General features: G+C 36.8%; 1 protein-coding gene across 2 annotated transcripts in view; it reads left to right on the top strand.

The window, feature by feature from the left end:
- The first annotated feature begins 15,168 nt into the window (after positions 1-15,168).
- Positions 15,169-20,439, top strand: part of BASS2 (Sodium Bile acid symporter family) — a 280,194-nt gene continuing 274,923 nt past the window's right edge. The window contains exons 1-2 of one of the 2 annotated variants that reach the window (XM_089446350.1): positions 15,169-15,534; positions 16,257-16,353. In XM_089446350.1, coding sequence (XP_089302476.1) covers positions 15,402-15,534; positions 16,257-16,353 — 230 coding nt within the window. In that variant the 5' untranslated portion in view covers positions 15,169-15,401. The remainder of the gene's footprint in view (positions 15,535-16,256; positions 16,354-20,439) is intronic. The other variant, XM_089446349.1, reaches the window with a different exon arrangement.

Here is a 20,439-nt window from a genome sequence, read left to right as displayed (position 1 = left end):
TGATGACTAAATCGATGACTAAATTAATGACCAAATTTATGACTAAATATACTACTAGACGATAAAATTGAGACAACCAATTAATGATTAAGCTAAATATGACTAAAAGTTGGTCTTGTTATAAGATACTGTAAATTAACCACTATTTGTCACCGAATGAGAAATGGTTGTTTATGGCTTCTTACTATGTTGAAGTTATATTAGACGTTGGATCAAGGTTTGGCGGAGGAGGAAAAACGCGCAAAACTAGGGTTTGCAGCAGGATTGCAGCGTCGGGTACCATGGAAGAGCGAGAAGGGGGGAGCTCCACTCCCTCCTACAATCATGTTGTATCAAACCACTTCAAGAAGCCCATGGAAGCGGAATCCGGGGGTACAGAAAGAGGAAAACAGGAAAAGAGTAGAGCACAAAGGCAGGCAGAAACACAGGAGGAAGGTAGAAGAGAGAAGCATACAGGAGTAGACAGTCAAAAAGCTAACCCTAGCAGTCAAACAGGACCATGTAAACCTAAGGCATCCATCACACCTCGAGTGGTGTTAAGTGATCCAGTGCTACAGGGGCACCGGGAGCACATGGCGACTTATGCAGTGATATGTAAATTCATGGGGTTTTGGCCAACGGAGAAGGCCCTACATGTATGGATAAAGAACCATTGGAAACCTAAGGGAGAAATAGATCTTCACCTTGGATCCAAGGGTTTCTTCACAGTTGTGTTTACAAACCTAGTGGATAAAGACAGGGTGTTTGAAGGAGGACCTTACTTCTATGCGGCTGCAGGCCTCTATATGAGGCCATGGGTTATGAACTTTGTTCTGGAGCGAGAAACATTTACTTCGGTGTTGGTATGGGTAAGACTATATTCCCTACCTATAGATTACTAGCTACCAGAATCATTAAAAGCCATAGGTAATAAACTAGGGCATTTTTTAAAGATATTAGAGACCACTTTGCACGGAAAATATACTTCCTTTGCCAGAATATGCGTGGAAATGGAACTTTCTGGGGCTTTTCCGGATGAAATAATTCTAGAAGTATATGATGAAGAATGGGTATAGGCAGTGGACTATGAGCACGTACCCTTCAGATGTCATAAATTCCATGAACACGAGCACCTCTTCAGAGACTGCCCTTTAAGAAAAATGGAGACTAGTATCAAAGCAGCCTCAGGTAAAGAGACTGAAAGCTTTACCAAGGTGGGGGCCAAAGGAAAAGGAGGAAGGAAAAACCAAAAAAAATCTATGAAGAAAAACAACCTAGTCATAATAGGTTCAAGATATTAGAAGAAGAAGAGGGGGATGAAAGAACGGATAAAGTAATGAAGGACAATCCTGCAGAGAAGGAAAAGGATGACAGCATGGAGGATAGACCTGATAAAAGCCAAAAAAAGGAGGATCAGCCAAGCACTATGGAACTTGATAGGGACCAAGAGATGACCCCAAGCGAAGTGGGAACGGAGGATCATGAACTGCTGGACATACTAGAAAGGGAGGAAGGAACAACCAAAGGAGTGGATTCGCTACCTCAAGATGAATTTAACAGAGTACAACAACTCTTCCTCTGGAGAACGTAGGCAAAGGGTGTAGGGGTCAAAAGAAACTATGATAGTCAGGATAATGGAGGGGTTAAAACTATGGAGGCAACAAGGGGACAAGCTCCCAAGAATCCAGGAAGGAAAAGAGGAAGAAAAAACAAAATGAGCTGCTGATTGAATGTGGAAAACTCATGATCAACTCAGGTAAGATGAAAGACCTAACTAGTTACTCATTTACAAATATTTCTTAATGAAGCTTACAACATGGAATATTAGGGGTCTAGGAAGCAAAAGGAAACAAAGAAATCTCAGTAATAGAATGAAAGAAGAAAAAACAGATATGATATTTATCTAGGAAACAAAATGTTCGATAGAAAAAATAAGAGAAATACACAGCAAATGGCTGATTAAATATGAATATCTAGAAGTTAAAGCAGACAAAATAGCAAGAGGAATTCTCACACTTTGGAACCCTCAGAAACTAGGAATCCTAGATGTTGAAGCATCCAGGAACTATCTATCAGTGGTTATCCAACCTTTGGGGGACAAGGAAGTTTATTTGATCACAAATGTTTATGGTCCACAAAATCCCGAAGACAAACTCATGCTTCTTACCTCACTGGAGGAATTAAGAGACAGACATTTGGGCATCCCCTGGAATTTGGGAGGGGACTTTAACATGATCAGGTTCCTAACGGAAAAAGAAGATGGAACCAGATCACTAGGCAAAGATTCCATAGCATTTTAGAATTTTATAAACAACATGAGGCTAGTAGACACAGAGACAAGTAATGGTATCTTCACCTGGAATAATAAAAGGGGATGAGAGTCTCAAGTGGCCTCAAAACTAGACAGATTTATTATCTCAGAGGACCTTATCCTTACAGGCCCTGACTTGTCAGCTATGATACTCCCTTTTGGTGGCTCGGATCATTGGTCTGTTCAACTTGAAGCGTCCTTTATAGGAACTCCAAGAAACAAACCTTTCAGGTTTGAAAACATTTGGCTTACCCATCCTGACTTTATTAGAAATATTGAAAAATGGTGGACAGAGGATATGCAAGTTTAGGGCACTAAAATGTTCCTCCTGCATCAAAGGTTGAAACACATCAAACTTAGGCTTAAAGATTGGAATAAGAATGAGTTTGGCAACATTTTTGAAGCCAAAAAAGTTGTTGAACGGAAGCTACAAGAAATGAACCAGATCCTCATCACAGATGGCTTCAACGAGGAAAGAAAGGAACAAGCTAACTGTTGAGTCTTGAAAATGTCATTCATTTCCATTACACTTTCACTATTATGTCCATTATATCACCTCCATTTCACCTCCATTTCACTACTATGTCACCACATTCATCCCACTTTCATTATCATTAGGCCACCTTTATGTTTTTCCAATCTTTATTATTTCTAAGCCTTTTAAGTGAATTTGTGGTTAAACATTAGAAAATAATGTGCATATGCTTATACCTAACAAATGGGTTGAGGTTGTTGACATGTGTAGGTTGAAAGGAGACTTCTAGAAGACCCTTATGTGGCACCCCAAGGCCAAATTCGAATTTGGTTGGAAAGAATCATGGGATCATGAGGATATGTGTCACATCTCCTAATTGTATTGTAACTCTAAGAAGACATGTGTCTTATCAGTTCCTATTCTGATTAGGACTCTAGAGGTAGAGGGAGAGATTCATGGATTATCATTAATGAGATGGCTCTCATCTTTTTGTATAAATAGGAGATCTCTCTCCTTCATTAGTTAGTCTTTCCTTTTAATCTTTTCTTAGTCCTTTTAGCTTGTTAGTCCCATGGCTTTTGAAAGCTTTGGAGAGCTTTGTTGTACTTTGTACTTTTGAAGAAATTGAATAAAGCTTTGATGTTCTCAACATGGAAGGAGATGTGAAGTAGATGTCATGGAGCATATTAGGATGTAAGTAGAGTAGATTTCATTTTGTAAATATTGCTTTGTAGAATGTAAGGTAGATTAGATTTTCATTCATGCAATTTCAATTCATGCAAGTGTGTTTAATTTTACTTTGATTTCATGACTAGTGGCATGTGTGATCATCTTGTCTATGTTGCTGACCTTTATTTTTCTGTAGTTTGATTTTCATTAGTATCATTTCTTTAACTTGCACTTCACTTTTTGCTCTTAGATATCAAGTTGTTCATCTATTGATGGTTCTTTTTCCATAATCAAATAACTTTATTGGAGCCAAAATATCACTTAGTACAACTTGGTTTAGTTTGCTTTAAGACTCACATTGCTGACTTGTTCATAACTAGCTGAAAGGCAAAAAGGTTAAGAAAAGGTTAAAGTAGTGTGATTTGTCTCCTTTATGTAGTGTCACTTAGATTTCACATTTCATTTTCATTTTAAATCAGCAACAGAGATACTGGGCCGATGTCATTAGTCCTTTATTTGATGTCTTTATTTTCCTTTAAGCATTTGATTTCATAGGTGGTAGGGGCCCCTGCCTTGTATAGTTGTCACTTTAATTTCTTGCATTTCTTTTTCTGATTTTCATGTATATTAATGTAGGTTTGAATTACTGCATTTTATTTTCTTTTTAACATGTATATTATTGTACATAAATTGCTTTCAAGTTGATTGTAGATTAGTGATGCACATAGCCTTTTAATGAACTAATGACGTGATAGAATCATCTTGTCCTTTTGCTGAAGCAGCAAGGATACTGGGTCTCATAGTCATTCTCTCATTATTTGATTATTGCATGTTAGAACAAAACCCCAAAAACAACATAAACTATAAAACAACGAAGTAAGAGAAAGGTTAACTAAGCACATATAGTGCACCACACTTCATCAGTTTACGATACCCGGATTGATAATTTATGTAGAGCAATTTAAGACGTTAAATTGACTAGACACTAACTATCATCAATAGGAATGGGAAGGATTATGCAAGCAAGAGGAGATATTCTGGAAACAAAAATCAAGGGTACAATGGTTAAAAGAATGAGAAAGGAATGCAAGCTTTTTTCACAAATCTACCATGGATCACAGGTCTCATAACAGGATTTCAACAATCAAAGATTCTCAAGGAAATCAACTCAACACCCACAAAGAAATAGAAGTTGCTCTGGTTCAACATTTCCAAGGCATAGCTGAGGAACCTCTCTTAGACAGATCACAATTCATCAATGACTTTACAAAGCACATTCCTAAGCTTGTGACAAGAGAAGACAATTATAATCTAAATAGGCTAGTGAATGAAGAGGAGGTTAGCGAAGTCATCAAAGAGATGCAAAATGGGAAAGCGCTAGGTCCGGATGGTTTTAATGTTGACTTCTTTAAAGCATGTTGGGGAATAGTCAAGCATGATATCCTCGATGTGGTGGAGGATTCAAGGAAAAACAAAACTGTTTTGAAGGCGCTCAATACCTCTTTCATATCCTTGATTCCAAAGCAGGATAATGCTATGACACCAGACAGATTTAGACCAATAGCATTATGCAATGTGGTGTACAAAATTATTTCCAAAATAATTGCCAACAGGGTTAAGCCACTTCTTCCAACTCTCATGTCTGAGGAGCAAACTAGATATGTGGAAGGCGGGCAAATTCTCAACAACATCATTCAAGCTCACGAGGTGGTTCACTCACTTAAGAGAAATAGGCAGGCATGAATGATTATGCAACTAGACCTAAAAAAGGCTTATGATAAGCTAAGTTGGGCTTACATCAGGAAAGTTCTTATAGCATATGGCTTTGACCATAATTGGGTACAATGGGTAATGGCCCTTGTAACTACCTCCAGTTTTTCAATCCTGTTAAATGGTTCACCATCCAAAACCTTTAAACCTTCGAGAGGACTCAAACAAGGAGATCCACTCTCACCCTTCCTCTTTGTTCTCATGATGGAAGGTCTAGGCAATGTTATCAAATCTACCAAAGCAGAAGGCAAAATCTAGGGTCTCAAACTCACCATGAATGGAGATGCTTTGACCAATCAACAATTTGTGGACGATACCATGTTGTAGGGTACACCCACGATCAGGGAAGCTCTAGCCTACAAACAGTTCCTGAAAGACTTTGCAATGGCTGCGGGCACAGAGGTAAGCCTCACCAAATCAAAGATTTTCTTTTCTAATACTGACATTGCTATTCAGAGAAATATATCTAGAATTCTAGGCTTTCAAAGAGATATGATACCCTCCAAATATTTGGGAGTACCACTAACAGACAAACCTCTGAGAAAGACAGTTTGGGAGCCTGTAACTAATAATCTCCAAGACAAAATCCGAAAATGGAAAAACAGGTCTTTGAATTTAGCAGGACGACCAGTGCTAACAAAAGTTGTCCTACAAACTGTCCCCATCTTTATGTTTTTAGCTCTTCCAGCTCCTAAAGGAGTCATGCAACAATGCAGAAATATCCAAAGAGATTTTCTTTGGGGCAAGGGGGAGATAAAAAAAATGGGCCTTAGTAGCCCGGGGAAAGATCTGTAAACCCAAGACACATGGAGGTTTGGGACTTGATGACCCTAAAATGCTGAACAAAGTTTTGGGGGCAAAACTATGGTGGAGATGGCTAAAAGATTCGGCTTCCCCTTGGGCCAAAATTTGGAAACAAAAATATGCAAACAATTGGAAAGAAAGGGATCATATTAGAATGTCTGGGCTCATCAAAGGCTCCCACATTTGGAACAAAGCTTGGGAGAATAGAGATGTTGTGCAAAAACACAGTTTCTGGGAAATCAGAGATGGAAACCTTGCTTGGTTTTGGGAAGATAATTGGCAATAGGAACCTAAACTGTTAAGAGAAGAATTTGCAAATCTCAAGAACGATACTGACAACAAAGGGTTACTCAGAGTAAATTACTTCTGGGATCAAGAAAGAAGCGAGGGAAAATGGAGAACATGGAAGAAACTGGTATACAATGATGACTCCCTGTTGAAGGCACAAGCAGAAGCTTTAACAACCATCCTGGAACAGAGAAAGTTTCTGACATCAACAGATTCAGACCAGCTAAGATGGGGCAAAAACAATGAAGGCACCTTTAACCTCAAAGAGGCCAAGTGCATAACCCTTGGGCTTGACTTTCTAGACCCTGATTGGGTATGGAAGGACCTATAGAAAAACGAAATTTGGATGAAAATCAAATTGTTCACCTAGTTGGTGCAGCATAAAAAAATTCTGACCTGGGAAAACCTTAGGAAAAGAGGGGTATCCGGTCCATCTAGATGCTAGCTATGTGAATCACAAGAAGAAACTATGGATCACCTACTCAACCTCTACCCATTCACATCCACCTTGTGGAATTGGATAGCTTCAATATTCAGACAAACAGACAGGGACATGGGTAGCATTACCAGTACTTTGAAGAAGTGGAGGAAAAATTTCTCTGATAATGAAATAGTCAACAAAGCTTGGGCTTTAGTTCCAGGATTTCTAATCTGGGATGTCTGGAAAGAACGCAACAACAGAATATTCAAGAACAGGAAAGGTTCTTCCCAGAGCATCATGGCTCAGATTTTAAGACAACTCAATGAGACGGTAGGAACCCTCATTAAAAACCCCCCCGAGGACCAACCTAAAGATACAGATGTGCAGATACTACTACATTTGGGTCTTCAGGGGCTTGTCCTACAGGGCAAAAACAAGAATGCAAGTCATATAATAGCTGATAAGGATTTCTGGCAACCTCCCCCTCAGGGTTTTATGAAATGCAATATAGATGGGGCCTCAAAAGGAAACCTGGGCATGGATGGGTATGGAGGAGTAATAAGAGATGATAAGGGTTTCATAAAAACCATGTTTCATAGTCATTTGGGGAAAGCCACTAATAATATGGCAGAGCTCATGGCCCTTGAGCAATGCTTAGAAATCTTGATGGACTCAAATCTTCATAATACCATAATTGAAGCTGATTCTGAATTGATTATTAATTCGATCAAGAAAATTTTCTATGGCTCAGCTCTGAACAAAGTATCGAGACAATGGCAGCGTTTGCAAGTTTATCAACGGAATCAATCACACCTGCAGAACATGAGAACCCTTAGTTTTACTCATGTGCACCAAACAATCAGCAAATTAGCGGATATCTTAGCTAATGAAGGCATACTCTGTGCTAAAAGCAATAAAAAATATGACTGGATAGAGACCCCCGAGGGTAGATTGAGGGAAGAGTGTCTCAGACAGGCGAACGCAGATAGGGAGTTCTATCAGAGTAGGGGAAACTAGCAAGCTGTAGACTAATGGAAACAGAGGAATTTTGGTCTATATGGTGCAACAATTCTTGGAAATATACAAACAAGATGTCCGGCCTTCGGGCGGGAATATGTACCTAGAACTCTACAAACCCAAGGTTCTCGGGTGGGTTTCAATATATAGAACAAGACTTTACATGAATATGAATTACACTAAAGATTGCCTTTTTATTAGCTATGCAGGGAGCTTAGTTAACTGGCCAGCAGATAGGAGAAATAGAGGCAATCCTATGAATTTTGTGTGGCAAATAGCAAGGTGGTTACCATGCCAAACGGACTCGAAATTAACTTTAGTGGGGGATTTATTAGGCTTCGGGTCCGAAAGTGATGTTAAACACCGGGAAAGTTACTCAGCTTGGTTGGGATCACCCGCATTTGGTGGATTTCAGGCTGATTATATGCGGGAGGGTTATCCTCCCAGGCGGACCCGAAATTTTTATATTGCTGTCTCTATATGCTTATCGGGTCCGATACAATGATTAAAGGGTTTGCATGTTAGCTTTCCGAAATTGATTCTCGACTGTCAGATCTCTGGTGGCAAATTGCACAATCTTGGAGAAAGTTTGAATTTTGGAGGTCACAACGTAATGTTTTGTGGGCCCTTGGCCTGGATTGTGGGCCTTTGGCTTGGTTTCCAAAGCTATGTGGGGCTCGATAAAGTTATGGCCCACATCTCCTTTGGTTTTTTTTAACATTATGTAATGTGTTTTTATAATATAGTTGAATAGAAGGATCGATGCCTAATTCAACAAAAAAGAGAGAAATGGTTGTTTATATGCAAATTTTAGTCATTTTTTTAGTAACTAATTAGCCATTTTGTAATAGCGTTAACCATGATCAATCATGGTCAACTATGGCCCAAAGTCACATTGTGACAGAGATTGTCTCTGTATGAAAATCAACCATGGTCAAGCATGGTCCAACGTTGCATTATGACAAAGATTGTTTAAACAATCATGGTCAACCATGGTCTAACGTCGCATTGTGACAAAGATTGCCTCAATATGAAAATAAACCATGGTCAACCATGGTCCAACGTCGCATTGTGACAAAGATTTTCTCAATATGAAAATCAACCATGGTCAACCATGGTCCAATGTCGCATTTTAATAAATATTGTCTCGATATGAAAATCAATCATGGTCAACCATGATCCAACGCTGCATTGTAATAAGGATTGTCTTAATATGAAAATCAACCATGGTCAACCATGCTTATTTTAGGCTTTATAATATTAATCTTAGGGTTTATATATCTTGGGTTTATAATATTAATCACTCGGGTTTAATATTATTCCCTCGGGTTTATAATCCCTTGAGCTTTTAGTATTAATCCCTTGCATTTATAATATCAATCCCTTGGGTTTATTAATCTAAGGGTTCATATTCCTAGGGTATAATATTATTCATAGTGTTTATAATATTAATCCTAGGGTTTAAATCCTAGCATTGTGACAAAGATTGTCTCCATATGAAAATCAACCATCGTTAACCATGTTTGTCTTAGGGTTTATAATATCTATCTTAGGGTTTATATACCATGGGTTTTGAATATTAATCCTTTGGGTTTAATATTATTCCCTTGGGTTTTTAGTATTAATACCTTAGGTTTTTAATCCATTTGGATTTTACTATAGATAATTCAATGGGTTTATAAATTATAAACCTATGGTCCAATGTCACATTGTGACAAAGATTGTCTCTTTATGAAAAACAACCATGATCCAACTTCGCATTGTGACAAGGACTGTCTCAATATAAAAATTAATCATGGTCAACCATAGTCCAACATCACATTTGTGACAAAGATTATGTCTAAATGAAAATTAAACATGGTCAACAATGGTCAATCATGTTGACTTTAGGGTTTATAATATTTATCTTAGGATTTATAATATTAATCCCTTGGGTTTAAGATGATTCCCTTAAGTTTAATATTATTCCCTTGGGTTTATAATATCAATCCCTTAGGTTTATTATTCTAAGGGTTCATATTCCTAGGGTATAATATTATCCATAGGGTTTATAACATCTATCCTAAGGTTTAATAATTATCTTAGAATTTAATATTGTCTCTATATGAAAATAAACCATTGTCAATCATGGTCAACAATGGTTAATAACCATGGTCACATTGTGACAAAGATTGTCTTGTGATCCAACAACACATTGTGATAACCATGGTCATCCATGGTCCAACATCACATTGTGACAAAGATTGTCTCAATATGAAAATCAATGATAGTCAACCATGGTCCAACGTGGAATTGTGACAAAGATTCTCTCTATATGAAAATTAATCATGGTTAACTATGCTCAACCATGGTCCAATGTCGCATTGTGACAAATATTGTCTCCATATGAAAATCAACCATGGTCAACCATGTTTGTTTTAGGGTTTATAATATTTATCTCAGGGTCTATATACATTGGGATTTGAATATCAATCCCTTGGGTTTAATATTATTCCCTTGGGTTTATATTTATCTTAGGGCTTATATACCTTGGGTTTATAATATTGATCCCTTGGATTTAATATTACTCCCTTTGGTTTATAATCCATTGGGTTTTTAGTATTAATCCCTTAGGTTTATTAGTCCCTTGGGTTTATAATATCAATCCCTTGGGTTTATTAATAATGGTTCATATTCTTAGGGTATAATATTATTCATAGGGTTTATAATATTGATCCTAGGGTTTACTATTTATCCTAGGGTTTAAGATTGTCTCTATATGAAAATCAATCATGGTCAACCATGGTCACATTATGACAAAAATCGTCTCATGGTGTAATGTCTCATTGTGTCAACCATGGTCCAACGTCGCATTGTGACAAATATTGTCTCAATATGAAATTCATCCATGCTCAACCATGTTCAATCACAACCAACGATGGTCCAACGTCGCATTGTGACAAGGATTGTCTCAATATGAAAAGTAATCATGGCCAATCATGGTCAACCATGGTCCAACGTCGCATTGTGACAAAGATTGTCTCAATATGAAAATCAACCATGGTCAACCATGTTTGTTTTAGGGTTTATAATATTTATCTTAGAATTTATATACCTTGGGTTTACAATATTAATCCCTTTGGTTTAATATTATTCCCTTAGGGTTTTAGTATTAATCCCTTGGGTTTATGATATTATTAATTCATTGAGTTTATAATATTAATCTCTTCGATTTGTCAATCCCTTGGGTTTATAATATTAATCCCTTGGGTTTTTAATCCCTAGAGTTTATAATATTAACCCTTTGGATTTGTTAATTGATTGTGTTAATGATCCCTAAGATTTATAATATTAATCTCTTCAATTTATAATATTAATAATTCCTCGAATTTATTAATCTCTTGGGTTTGTAATATTAATCCCTAGGGTTTATGATGCCCTGAGTTTATAATATTAATAGATTGATATCATTATTATAAATTTTCATTATAATCGTTTTAACTATTATCATATTTATAATAATAATAATATTTTATTTTATGATGATTATTATTATATTTATATATTTATTAGTATCAATATTAATATTAATATGAATTTTAAATCCATATCTATTGACGCCTATCAACGTATATCAACCTCATTTATTTATAATGTGGTTGTGACAAAGTTTGTCTCAATATGAAAATCAACCATGAAAAACCATATTTATTTTAAGGTTTATAATATTTATCTTAAGGTTTATATACCTAGAGTTTATAATATTAATCCTTTAAGTTTAATATTATTCCCTTGGATTTATTAATCTAAGGTTTCATATTCCTAAGGTGTAATATTATTCAAAGACTTTATAATTAAATAATTATTACTATGATAAAAATGAATTAACTAATTATTAAGTTTATTTTTCAACATAAATAACTAATTAAATTATTATTATTTAATTAAGTTATTTAATAATTTTAATAATTTAATATTTATTTTAAAAAATAGCATTATTATTTAATAATAATATTAATTATAATAATAACAATTTTAATTAAATAACTTTAATAATAATAATTATTTAGTAATAATAATAATAATAACTTGTCATATTATATATTTTTTAATTTATTTTATATTTAATGTTATTAATTAATTAATTATAATAATTGACTAATTAATTTATATTATTATTAAATAATTAATTTATATTATATTATTTAAAATTAAATAATATTAAATGATATTTAATATTAAATAATATTTAATGTTAAATAATAATTATTTATTTATAATATTGTTACTTTTAAGTTCAAAGAAAAAATGTGGTGTGAGAAAGACTTAGAGGCTAAAAGAAAATTAAGTTATTATAAGAAAGTCATCAACCCCACCCTAGAAGATCAAAAATATCTCTCTATTTTAACTAGCTCAAAGAAGAAAATTAATATAGCAAAGATTAGAACGAATTCTCATGAGCTCCATAGTGAAACAGGTCGTTGGGCAGTTCCTAAAACGCCATGGACGGAAAGGATTTGCCATATATGTGAGAATAGGAACATCGAGGATGAAAACCACTTCCTCTTAGAGTGCCCTGCGTATAACCACATTAGATCTCAGTTTCACAATCTTTGTTACAACACTGACCTTCCTAGCCTTTTACAATGTCAAAATTATAGTGAGCTCGGGAGGCTTCTCTCCAAGCTTTTTGAGCATAGGAATAAAATCTTAAATCAAAATAGATAATTTGTTCCTTTAGGTCCGATAGACCATTATTTGGTCTCAGCGGACGTTAACCATCATCATCATCATCAATAATTATTATTGCAATGGATATTTTTTATAATAATATTTATAGTATTTATTATTGGAATAATTATTATTGTAACGATAATAATAATATTTTCATTGCAATTATTCGTGTATTATTATTTTTATTAAGGTTTATAATATTTATCTTAGGGTTTATATACCTAGAATTTATAATATTAATACTTTAAGTTTAATATTATTCCCTTGGGTTTATTAATCTAATGTTTCATATTCCTAAAGTGCAACATTATTCATAGACTTTATAGTTAAATAATTATTACTATGATAAAAATTGAATTAACTAATTATTAAATTTATTTTTCAACATAAATAAATAATTAAATTATTATTATTTAATAATTTAATATTTATTTTAAAAACTATTATTATTATTATTTAATAATAATATTAATTATAATAATAACAATTTTAATTAAATAACTTTAATAATAATAATAACTTTGTCATATTATATTTTTTAATATTATTTTATATTTAATATTATTAATTAATTAATTATAATAATTTACTAATTAATTTATATTATTATTAAATAATTAATTTATATTATATTAGTTAAAATTAAATAATAATAAATAACATTTAATATTTAATAATAATAATTTATTTATAATAATAATTATTGCAATGGATATTTTTTATAATAATATATATATAGTAATTATTATTGTAACGATAATAATAATATTTTTATTGCAATTGTTTCTTGTATTATTATTTCTATTACTAGTTTCAACCACTCTAAACAAAGTTCTGCAATTTTTTGGGTCTTGCCAATTTCTACCACAAGTTCGTGTTGGGGTTCTCTCATATCACTTGGTCTTTGAGTCAACTCATCAAGGGATGAGCGAAAACAAAGTTCTTTTGGTCTGAATACCGAAAGAAGGTGTTTTCCGAGTCGAAGCATTGTCTTTGCTCTACACTAGTGCTCACATTACTAGACTTGCAACAAGAATTTGAGATCGAAATAGATACCTCTGACTATGCTATTGGTGCAATTCTTACTCAATTATTTATAGTAGATACAAATGAAGCCTTGTGCTATATCAACCAAATTGATATTTTTAATGTGGTTGTGCTAGTTTATTTTAAATAAAATATAAACAAACAAAACTATTTATTTCATATATAAAATAAAACAAAAAGAAGAATGAGCCTATATTATGATCTAAAACTACGTTTGTTTGGCTAAGAGTTTTTGGGATACAAGAAACATATTAATGACCCAAGACTTAAAGGCTGACAGCGGTGAAAGCCCGCCTCCTTACCAACCATTAATGGGTAATTCCAAGTGACATGGTTTTCCTTTAATCACAATGATGAGTCAACTTGCATTTGTTGTTGCAGTGGGTGATCACTATCTCGACTGCTAGTTTGCTTGCATTCACAGTTGTAATTGGTGATGATTGCTCCCACTACTAGTTTTAAGATTGAATGATTATAAGTTTTTTTACGCACACACTCTCTCTATATATGGAATATCAATGGAATATAAGACGAAACAACAAATGGATACAAGGATGGAATATCTATCTCAATCATCGTCCCACAAATAGAAAGAAGTTAAAGAATTTTGTTATGGAGAAGCTCTGTAAGTGTATATGGAGAAAAGAGTTGGGTAGAAAGAAGAAGTACCATGTTGAGGAATTCAACCCCACTTGTGATCTCCAATAAAAAGAGTACATTGGAGCTAACATTCTGTGGAGAACAAAGATTCTTATTGCTCAATTAAGAACTAACTCACATCAACTTCGATGTGAAACAAGACGGTGGAAAAGACCTAAAAACACCCAGGAAGAAGAGGTGTGTACTTTTTGCACTTCTAAGAGAATGAAATCAGAAAAACATTTCATTTTAGATTGTGACGCTTTTATAGATATTAGAGACAATTATGGCAATATATTAGCATTGGTATCTTAACATTATCTTTTGAACAAAAAAACAAAAAAACAAAAACAAAACAAAACTATTCAATGCAATGAGTGCTAAGTGAACTATTAAAAAATCATGAGAGTTACAACTACCTCTCATTGAAATGGTCATATGTGAATGACTTACTTAACACAGTGGAATCCCAAAATGATATCTAATATAATGCGTTGTGTAAACCCCCTAATACTTAAAAACAAAACTATTGAGAAGCTAGATTAACTCATTATCAATTTAAATAAACAAAATTAAATAAATAAAAAAAAAACCAAAATATAAAAAAATTAATAATCCCTAAACTATTTTTAATCGGTTGGATGTTTTTTTAACCACATGGTGAATCGGTCACTGCCAATCCTAATCTATGGGAGACCCAGGATCAATCCTCGTAGCTACCACTATAACACCAAGAGTACATCCAACCACCTGCAAGTCGATATACTAAGATCCTATGATTTTAGCAAAGCGAGACTCTCGTGCTGCTAAGGTAGGGGGTGGGGAATCTGCTTCTCGAGCATCTACCACAGCAGGACAGTGTACTCAATGAATTTGAACTATAGTCTCTCAAACTTCGCCCAAATAAACTCACTTTCAAACCACACACAATCATCAATGTGGATGTGAAAATATCATTCATATATAAAAATTGTGATAAACACCTATCCATTTCACATAAAAACAAAAACCGAACGAATATTCTCATGGCATTTTAAGTCGGTGGCATAAAACCAGCATCGTCATCAACACTGACACCCTGCGGAGGGGTCGAGCCAAGCTTGCCTGGTCATCTTTTGAAGATACCTTATCCGTACAAATGGGAGGGGCTTTTAAAGTTTGACGCATGGATTCCCCGTGCGATTTGGACGTCTTTTAACTTTGATTTTTGTTCTTCCAGGGAAGTGCAGACAAGTCTGATCTGTTGATAGAAGCTTGAACAGAGTTCGATGGCAGCTTCCATGGCGTCCCGGACATGTTCTCGCATATCTCCGCTTCAACAGAAATTAAGAGCAAATGCATACCCGTCTCCACACATCAGCAGAATCTTTTTATCACTCGCTCAATTATCCTCTCAACTGAGTGAGTACTTCATTTATTCCGAGCTATCACACCATGACTTACTGCAAAATGTGTTTCTGTGGGAGACGCTTGCTTGTAGAGATGGAGATTAATCGAGTTTATTTAGTATTCGTAGCGTTTAGGACTGATTGGACATTTTTAAGCTTTCTTTTTAGCCTTTTATTCACATGGATTAACGGTTGTGATTTATGAGGTTGACTGATGAGATGAACCAACATAGCTCTAGGGACTGGGTGGAATTCCCTGGGTCAAATATCACCATCCCTCACTATGCTACTAACATTACTGCAGTTTTGATGTCGTGCCTCCCTTACTCCATTACTAACATTACTGCAATTTTGATTTTATGCCTCCCTTACTTCATTACTAACATTACTGCAATTTTGATTCCATGCCTCCCTTACTCCATTACTGACATTACTTGCAATTTTGATGTCATGGACTGTCTCTGCCCTGTCCTTGTTATCAATATGATGTCTGTAATCACTTTTACTCAGCTCTCGGACTGCTTGGCATATCGGATTAGTTATCGAAAAAGCCCTTTGTATTTTTTCATGTCTTCGATAATCCCTGTGATGACATTCCCAAATGTGCATTGAATTTTAGAGGGTTGCATGCCAATTCCTTCGGAACTGATGATATAGTTGTATTTTTTCTTGAATTTGTTTATATGATAGACAGCCAACTCAGCATAAGGTGTTTATGATGATTGAATACAACAGATTTGCGGAGCAAAATTTTGAGCCCTGACTGTGCGTACCAGCTTGGCAATGGAGCAAAAGGAATTGGGACTTCTTCTTTTTTGCCCCGGACCTCGGAGTAAGTATGTTGTCTGTGTATGCTTGACAGGATTTTCTAAGAGTTTCAGAGGTCATGTGGTTGTTTATTATAGTGATCACCGGGCTATAATTGTGAAAGATTGATCTCTCTTTTCAGATATCCTGAAGTCGTTTTTCACTTCCACACAGAAAAGATTTCCCCTGTGTTGGAAGGTGCAACGATGACAATAATTTTGCTTGCAATTAGAAGGACTGCACTCAGGCCTAGGAAAATGAATGTATTTCCGTTGCCCTTTGTGCGCGGAGGCCAAGGAAACGCATAAATGCGCTAGTTTCCTGTGTGAAAATACAGTGACCCTTGGCGTTCTCATTGCTCAAGAATGATTAGCTGAGACATTTCGACTTACAAGATGATTTCTTTGACCATTGAAGAACCTTGATATGAATATAAGAAATGCAAAATAACGTACGGGCAAGCGAGAGCAACCAGTAAAGATACAAATGTTTCTTACTTGTGGAAAGGGCTTTCTCAGCAATTTAGGCAACTTATGATGATGTTTGTTTCACATGCCATTGGGAGAATATGGATCCATACAAACGGCTTGATGAATAAATCAACATCTGTGATCTTTCTTGGATGTCAAGTCTGATCAGAAAGACAGAAATATTGCATTGAATTTTTATAAATGTCCACGGTCTCGAACGGCCTATATGACCTAGGCAATAATTTAATATAAATGGAGCCGTACCAAATCAAATTGAGAGAAAAGTGATTATGTGAAACAGTTAAAAGGTTCCTAACATGATAATTATTCTAATAATTGACGATGTTGCATGATTTCCTTCTTGGGGTGCTTGCCTGGACCCTATTCCATGAATTTTTGTTTCATGGAATGCTTCTTTCCTCGAAAAAGCTACCTCATGACATAACACTTTGAAAAATTGTCTTTCATTTTTAGTTGATATATTTGAGCAAGGAAATGCTCTTCACCCTTTAGGGTGTGAAAATTTCTGAATCTAACACATCGGAAATCCCTACTACATTTTCTGGTCTACTATACCCTACTTGTTCTTTGTATTAACAAGTTATTTAAATACATAAATATCGAAGTAAACACAAATGCAACCTTCACAAATATACAGATCAACAACTGAAATAAATGGAGACAACACAAGGGACACCGTTATTTTTGGACAATTGTCCCTAGAAAAACCCAATGCGGGAAAACCGGTGCAACAGATGAGGGTTTTATTATTATGCAGTTTTCTGAATACAACTAGGGTGCCAGAAATGGCTCACCCTTCAGAGATTATCCTCGGCAAAAGTACCTTTCTCCGGAGACAGATATTCTGGCTAATCAACAACCGGATGATTGGCCCCACAGCAACTTCGACTGTTCCTTAGCTGGACAATGAAAGCTACTCCAAGCTATCTTCTGGAATTGCGTCACCCTCCTACAGCTCTGCGTCAGCTGATCAGCTCCCAGTCTGGCCCACGGAATCACTTTAGCGCAGCCTCTTCTACCTAGCGTCAGATCTGCAGCTCTCTGCGCTACCTGCGTCAGCCTCTGCGGCTTCTACGTCAGCTTCTTGGCCCTCTGCATCCTCTACGCTGACCTCTTCAACCTCTACGTCAACCCTTGCTGTCTCTGCGTCAGCCTTTGCTACCTATGCGTCAGCGTTCCTAAGCTCTGTGCTCTCTTTGGCACTTTCTCTGCCCCTTTGATATGTATTCTCGGCCTCCTGCCAAACTGCCCCTCGTTGCAACCGATCACTAACTCGATTTCTCAGCAAACCCTACCCCAGAAAATCGAATTGACTGATCAACTTGGTGTATCTCCAACTGACCCTCAAGCCTCCTCTTATACTTTTTTTGTCGACGTTTCAACAGCTGAGATTAAGTCCCTAATCAACAACTAAGATTAGATCTGGTTTGATCCTTGTTATTTAGAACTTTCTCACCCATTATATTAATACACATTAATATTTTAATTTTCCTAAGTTCAGACTTAGGGTCTCATTAAAAATATTAATTATTTTAATATTTCTCCATCCGGGTGGAATTTCTCCAAACGATTTCTAGGTCTTGAAGATCTCATGTGCCTTAGCCTCTCCACCAATTTTCATGGCTAGAGCACATCCGATGCTACCAAAAATCAACACTCTTTCTTAGGGAGGAATGTGCTTTAGTAATGCTTCTCCATAGAAACATCACACTGATCCTCCACATCGGTACCTATGATGATGCTTGGCCTACTGCCTCACATCCTCTGCATTGCTGGCCATGACAATGCCACTGCCACTGCTACCTTTGTACTGCAACTCCCTCTCAACATGTTGCATCATGCTGCCCATAGCATTGCCACTGCTAACTGCTGCACTGCAACTCAGTTACCGAGGAGTAAGTAACTGATTTACCCAAGTACTGTCATCCTGGTCAGTCTGGAAGCCTCTTGATGCTGAAGCCATCTCTGTTGCTATCTTGTGCTGTCTCTGCTGCTACTGCGTTGCTGCAAACACCTCTGTGCTTCTCGCATTGCTGCAACCTCCACTGCGCTGCTATAGACCTTTGCACTCTAGCCCTGCCTTGCTACTCCACCATACTTTGCTCCACCCGACATCTGTCATCATGCTAGTGTCGTTAAGGGATCCCATAGCCGGATGTTATCCAACAGTTTGGGCACCTCAAGGGTCCTGCCCCAGCATGTAGTCCTCCTGTCGACAACTTGATGTCACTCCACCTCTTCTCTAGAGGTGCATGAGCACTCATGGCACAATCGTCATTAGTCTCGACATCCTTCTCCTCCTTTGCTGGAGCTGCCTTTGAGTCAGAAGCTTCTCCCTTGCTTTTCTTCCTGGGCACTGAGATGCATAATGTTCCAGCTCCCCACAGTTGAAGCACTTGACCTTGGAGATGTCCTTCTTCCTCTTCCCTTGTTGTACCGCAGATGTTAGAGCTGCATCCTCCTCCTCCTCTTTCTTGACTCGAACTCCCTTAACACTACTCCTTGCCTTGGTCAACCTCCTGATCTCTTCATGTCGAAGAGCTGCCCACATCTCTTCCCAACTCGGGAGAGTCGCTCTGCCCAAGATGCTTTGGACAAACGTTTCCTAGTCCTCGAAGACTACATTTAGAGCAGTCCTGACCATAAACTCTGGATCTGGTGTAGACTCTATGGAAGTAAGTTTGTCGCGAATTCCTTGCAACCTGAGGAGGAAGTGATCTATCTCCTCTCCTTTCTGCATCTGATATGACCTCAACTGATTCTCCAACAACATCTTCCGTTGCATGGAAGAGCCCTGGTATAAGGTGGTTAGGGCCTCCCACATCTCCCTTTTTGTGTTCTTCTCAGCAATATGTGGTATGACGTGATCTTTGACCTCGTCTAGGATCATGCATTTTGCCTTCGCCTTGGCCTCCTCATACTTCTCATTAGCAGCTGGGTCAACTGGGATAGCTACGGTTTTCAAGGCATAGTCCTTGATGTGATGTTTATCCAGGATTGCCAAGATCCTGGCCTTCTAGATGACAAAATTGGAAGCCTCGTCCAATTCGTCTTGATCTCTCAATCCGTTCGCTGCTATCTCTGCTAGACTCCCTCTGAGTCTCGACTTCCCACTTGGAAATCCTTCGGCCAATTGTTGAACCACTCCTCTCCAATCCTCCTTTGCCACTGCAACTCGGATTTGGATCTCTTGGCTAGAAATCCGTCAAGGTAGTGCTTCCCTCTACCTTGGTTTCGTCTCCTTAGACACTGTTCTGCACAGACAAAATCTGCGACCCACCAGCTCCTCAAATCACAATCTGCACAACTCGCTTAGCCCCGACAACTGAAGAATCTAAGCCCTTTTGGCTCTGTGCAATCACAGTGAGAGCTGGATCAACTCCTCCTGGCCTCAACGTCGATCCTTCGTGGCTAAGAAAGATAATCAGGCACTGCGTAGGCTTGGTCTGCCCCCCTTCTGCCTCTGTGCTGACCTTTCTCCTGGCTCAGAATGCTAAGGTAGGCTCTGTGCGAACCTCTGTGTCACCCCTCCTCTTGCCTCTTCAACTCTGGAACAACGTTGTCTCTCGAGACAACTGCTTCTCTGCTGCAAATCCTCAGATTTCTTCTGCTAGTGTCTT

Source organism: Pinus tabuliformis, chromosome X, assembly GCF_031772625.1.
Source record: "Pinus tabuliformis cultivar Carrire ecotype Pingquan chromosome X, CPIR1, whole genome shotgun sequence".
NCBI lineage: Eukaryota > Viridiplantae > Streptophyta > Pinopsida > Pinales > Pinaceae > Pinus > Pinus tabuliformis.
This window is presented reverse-complemented; position numbering and strand designations above follow the sequence as displayed.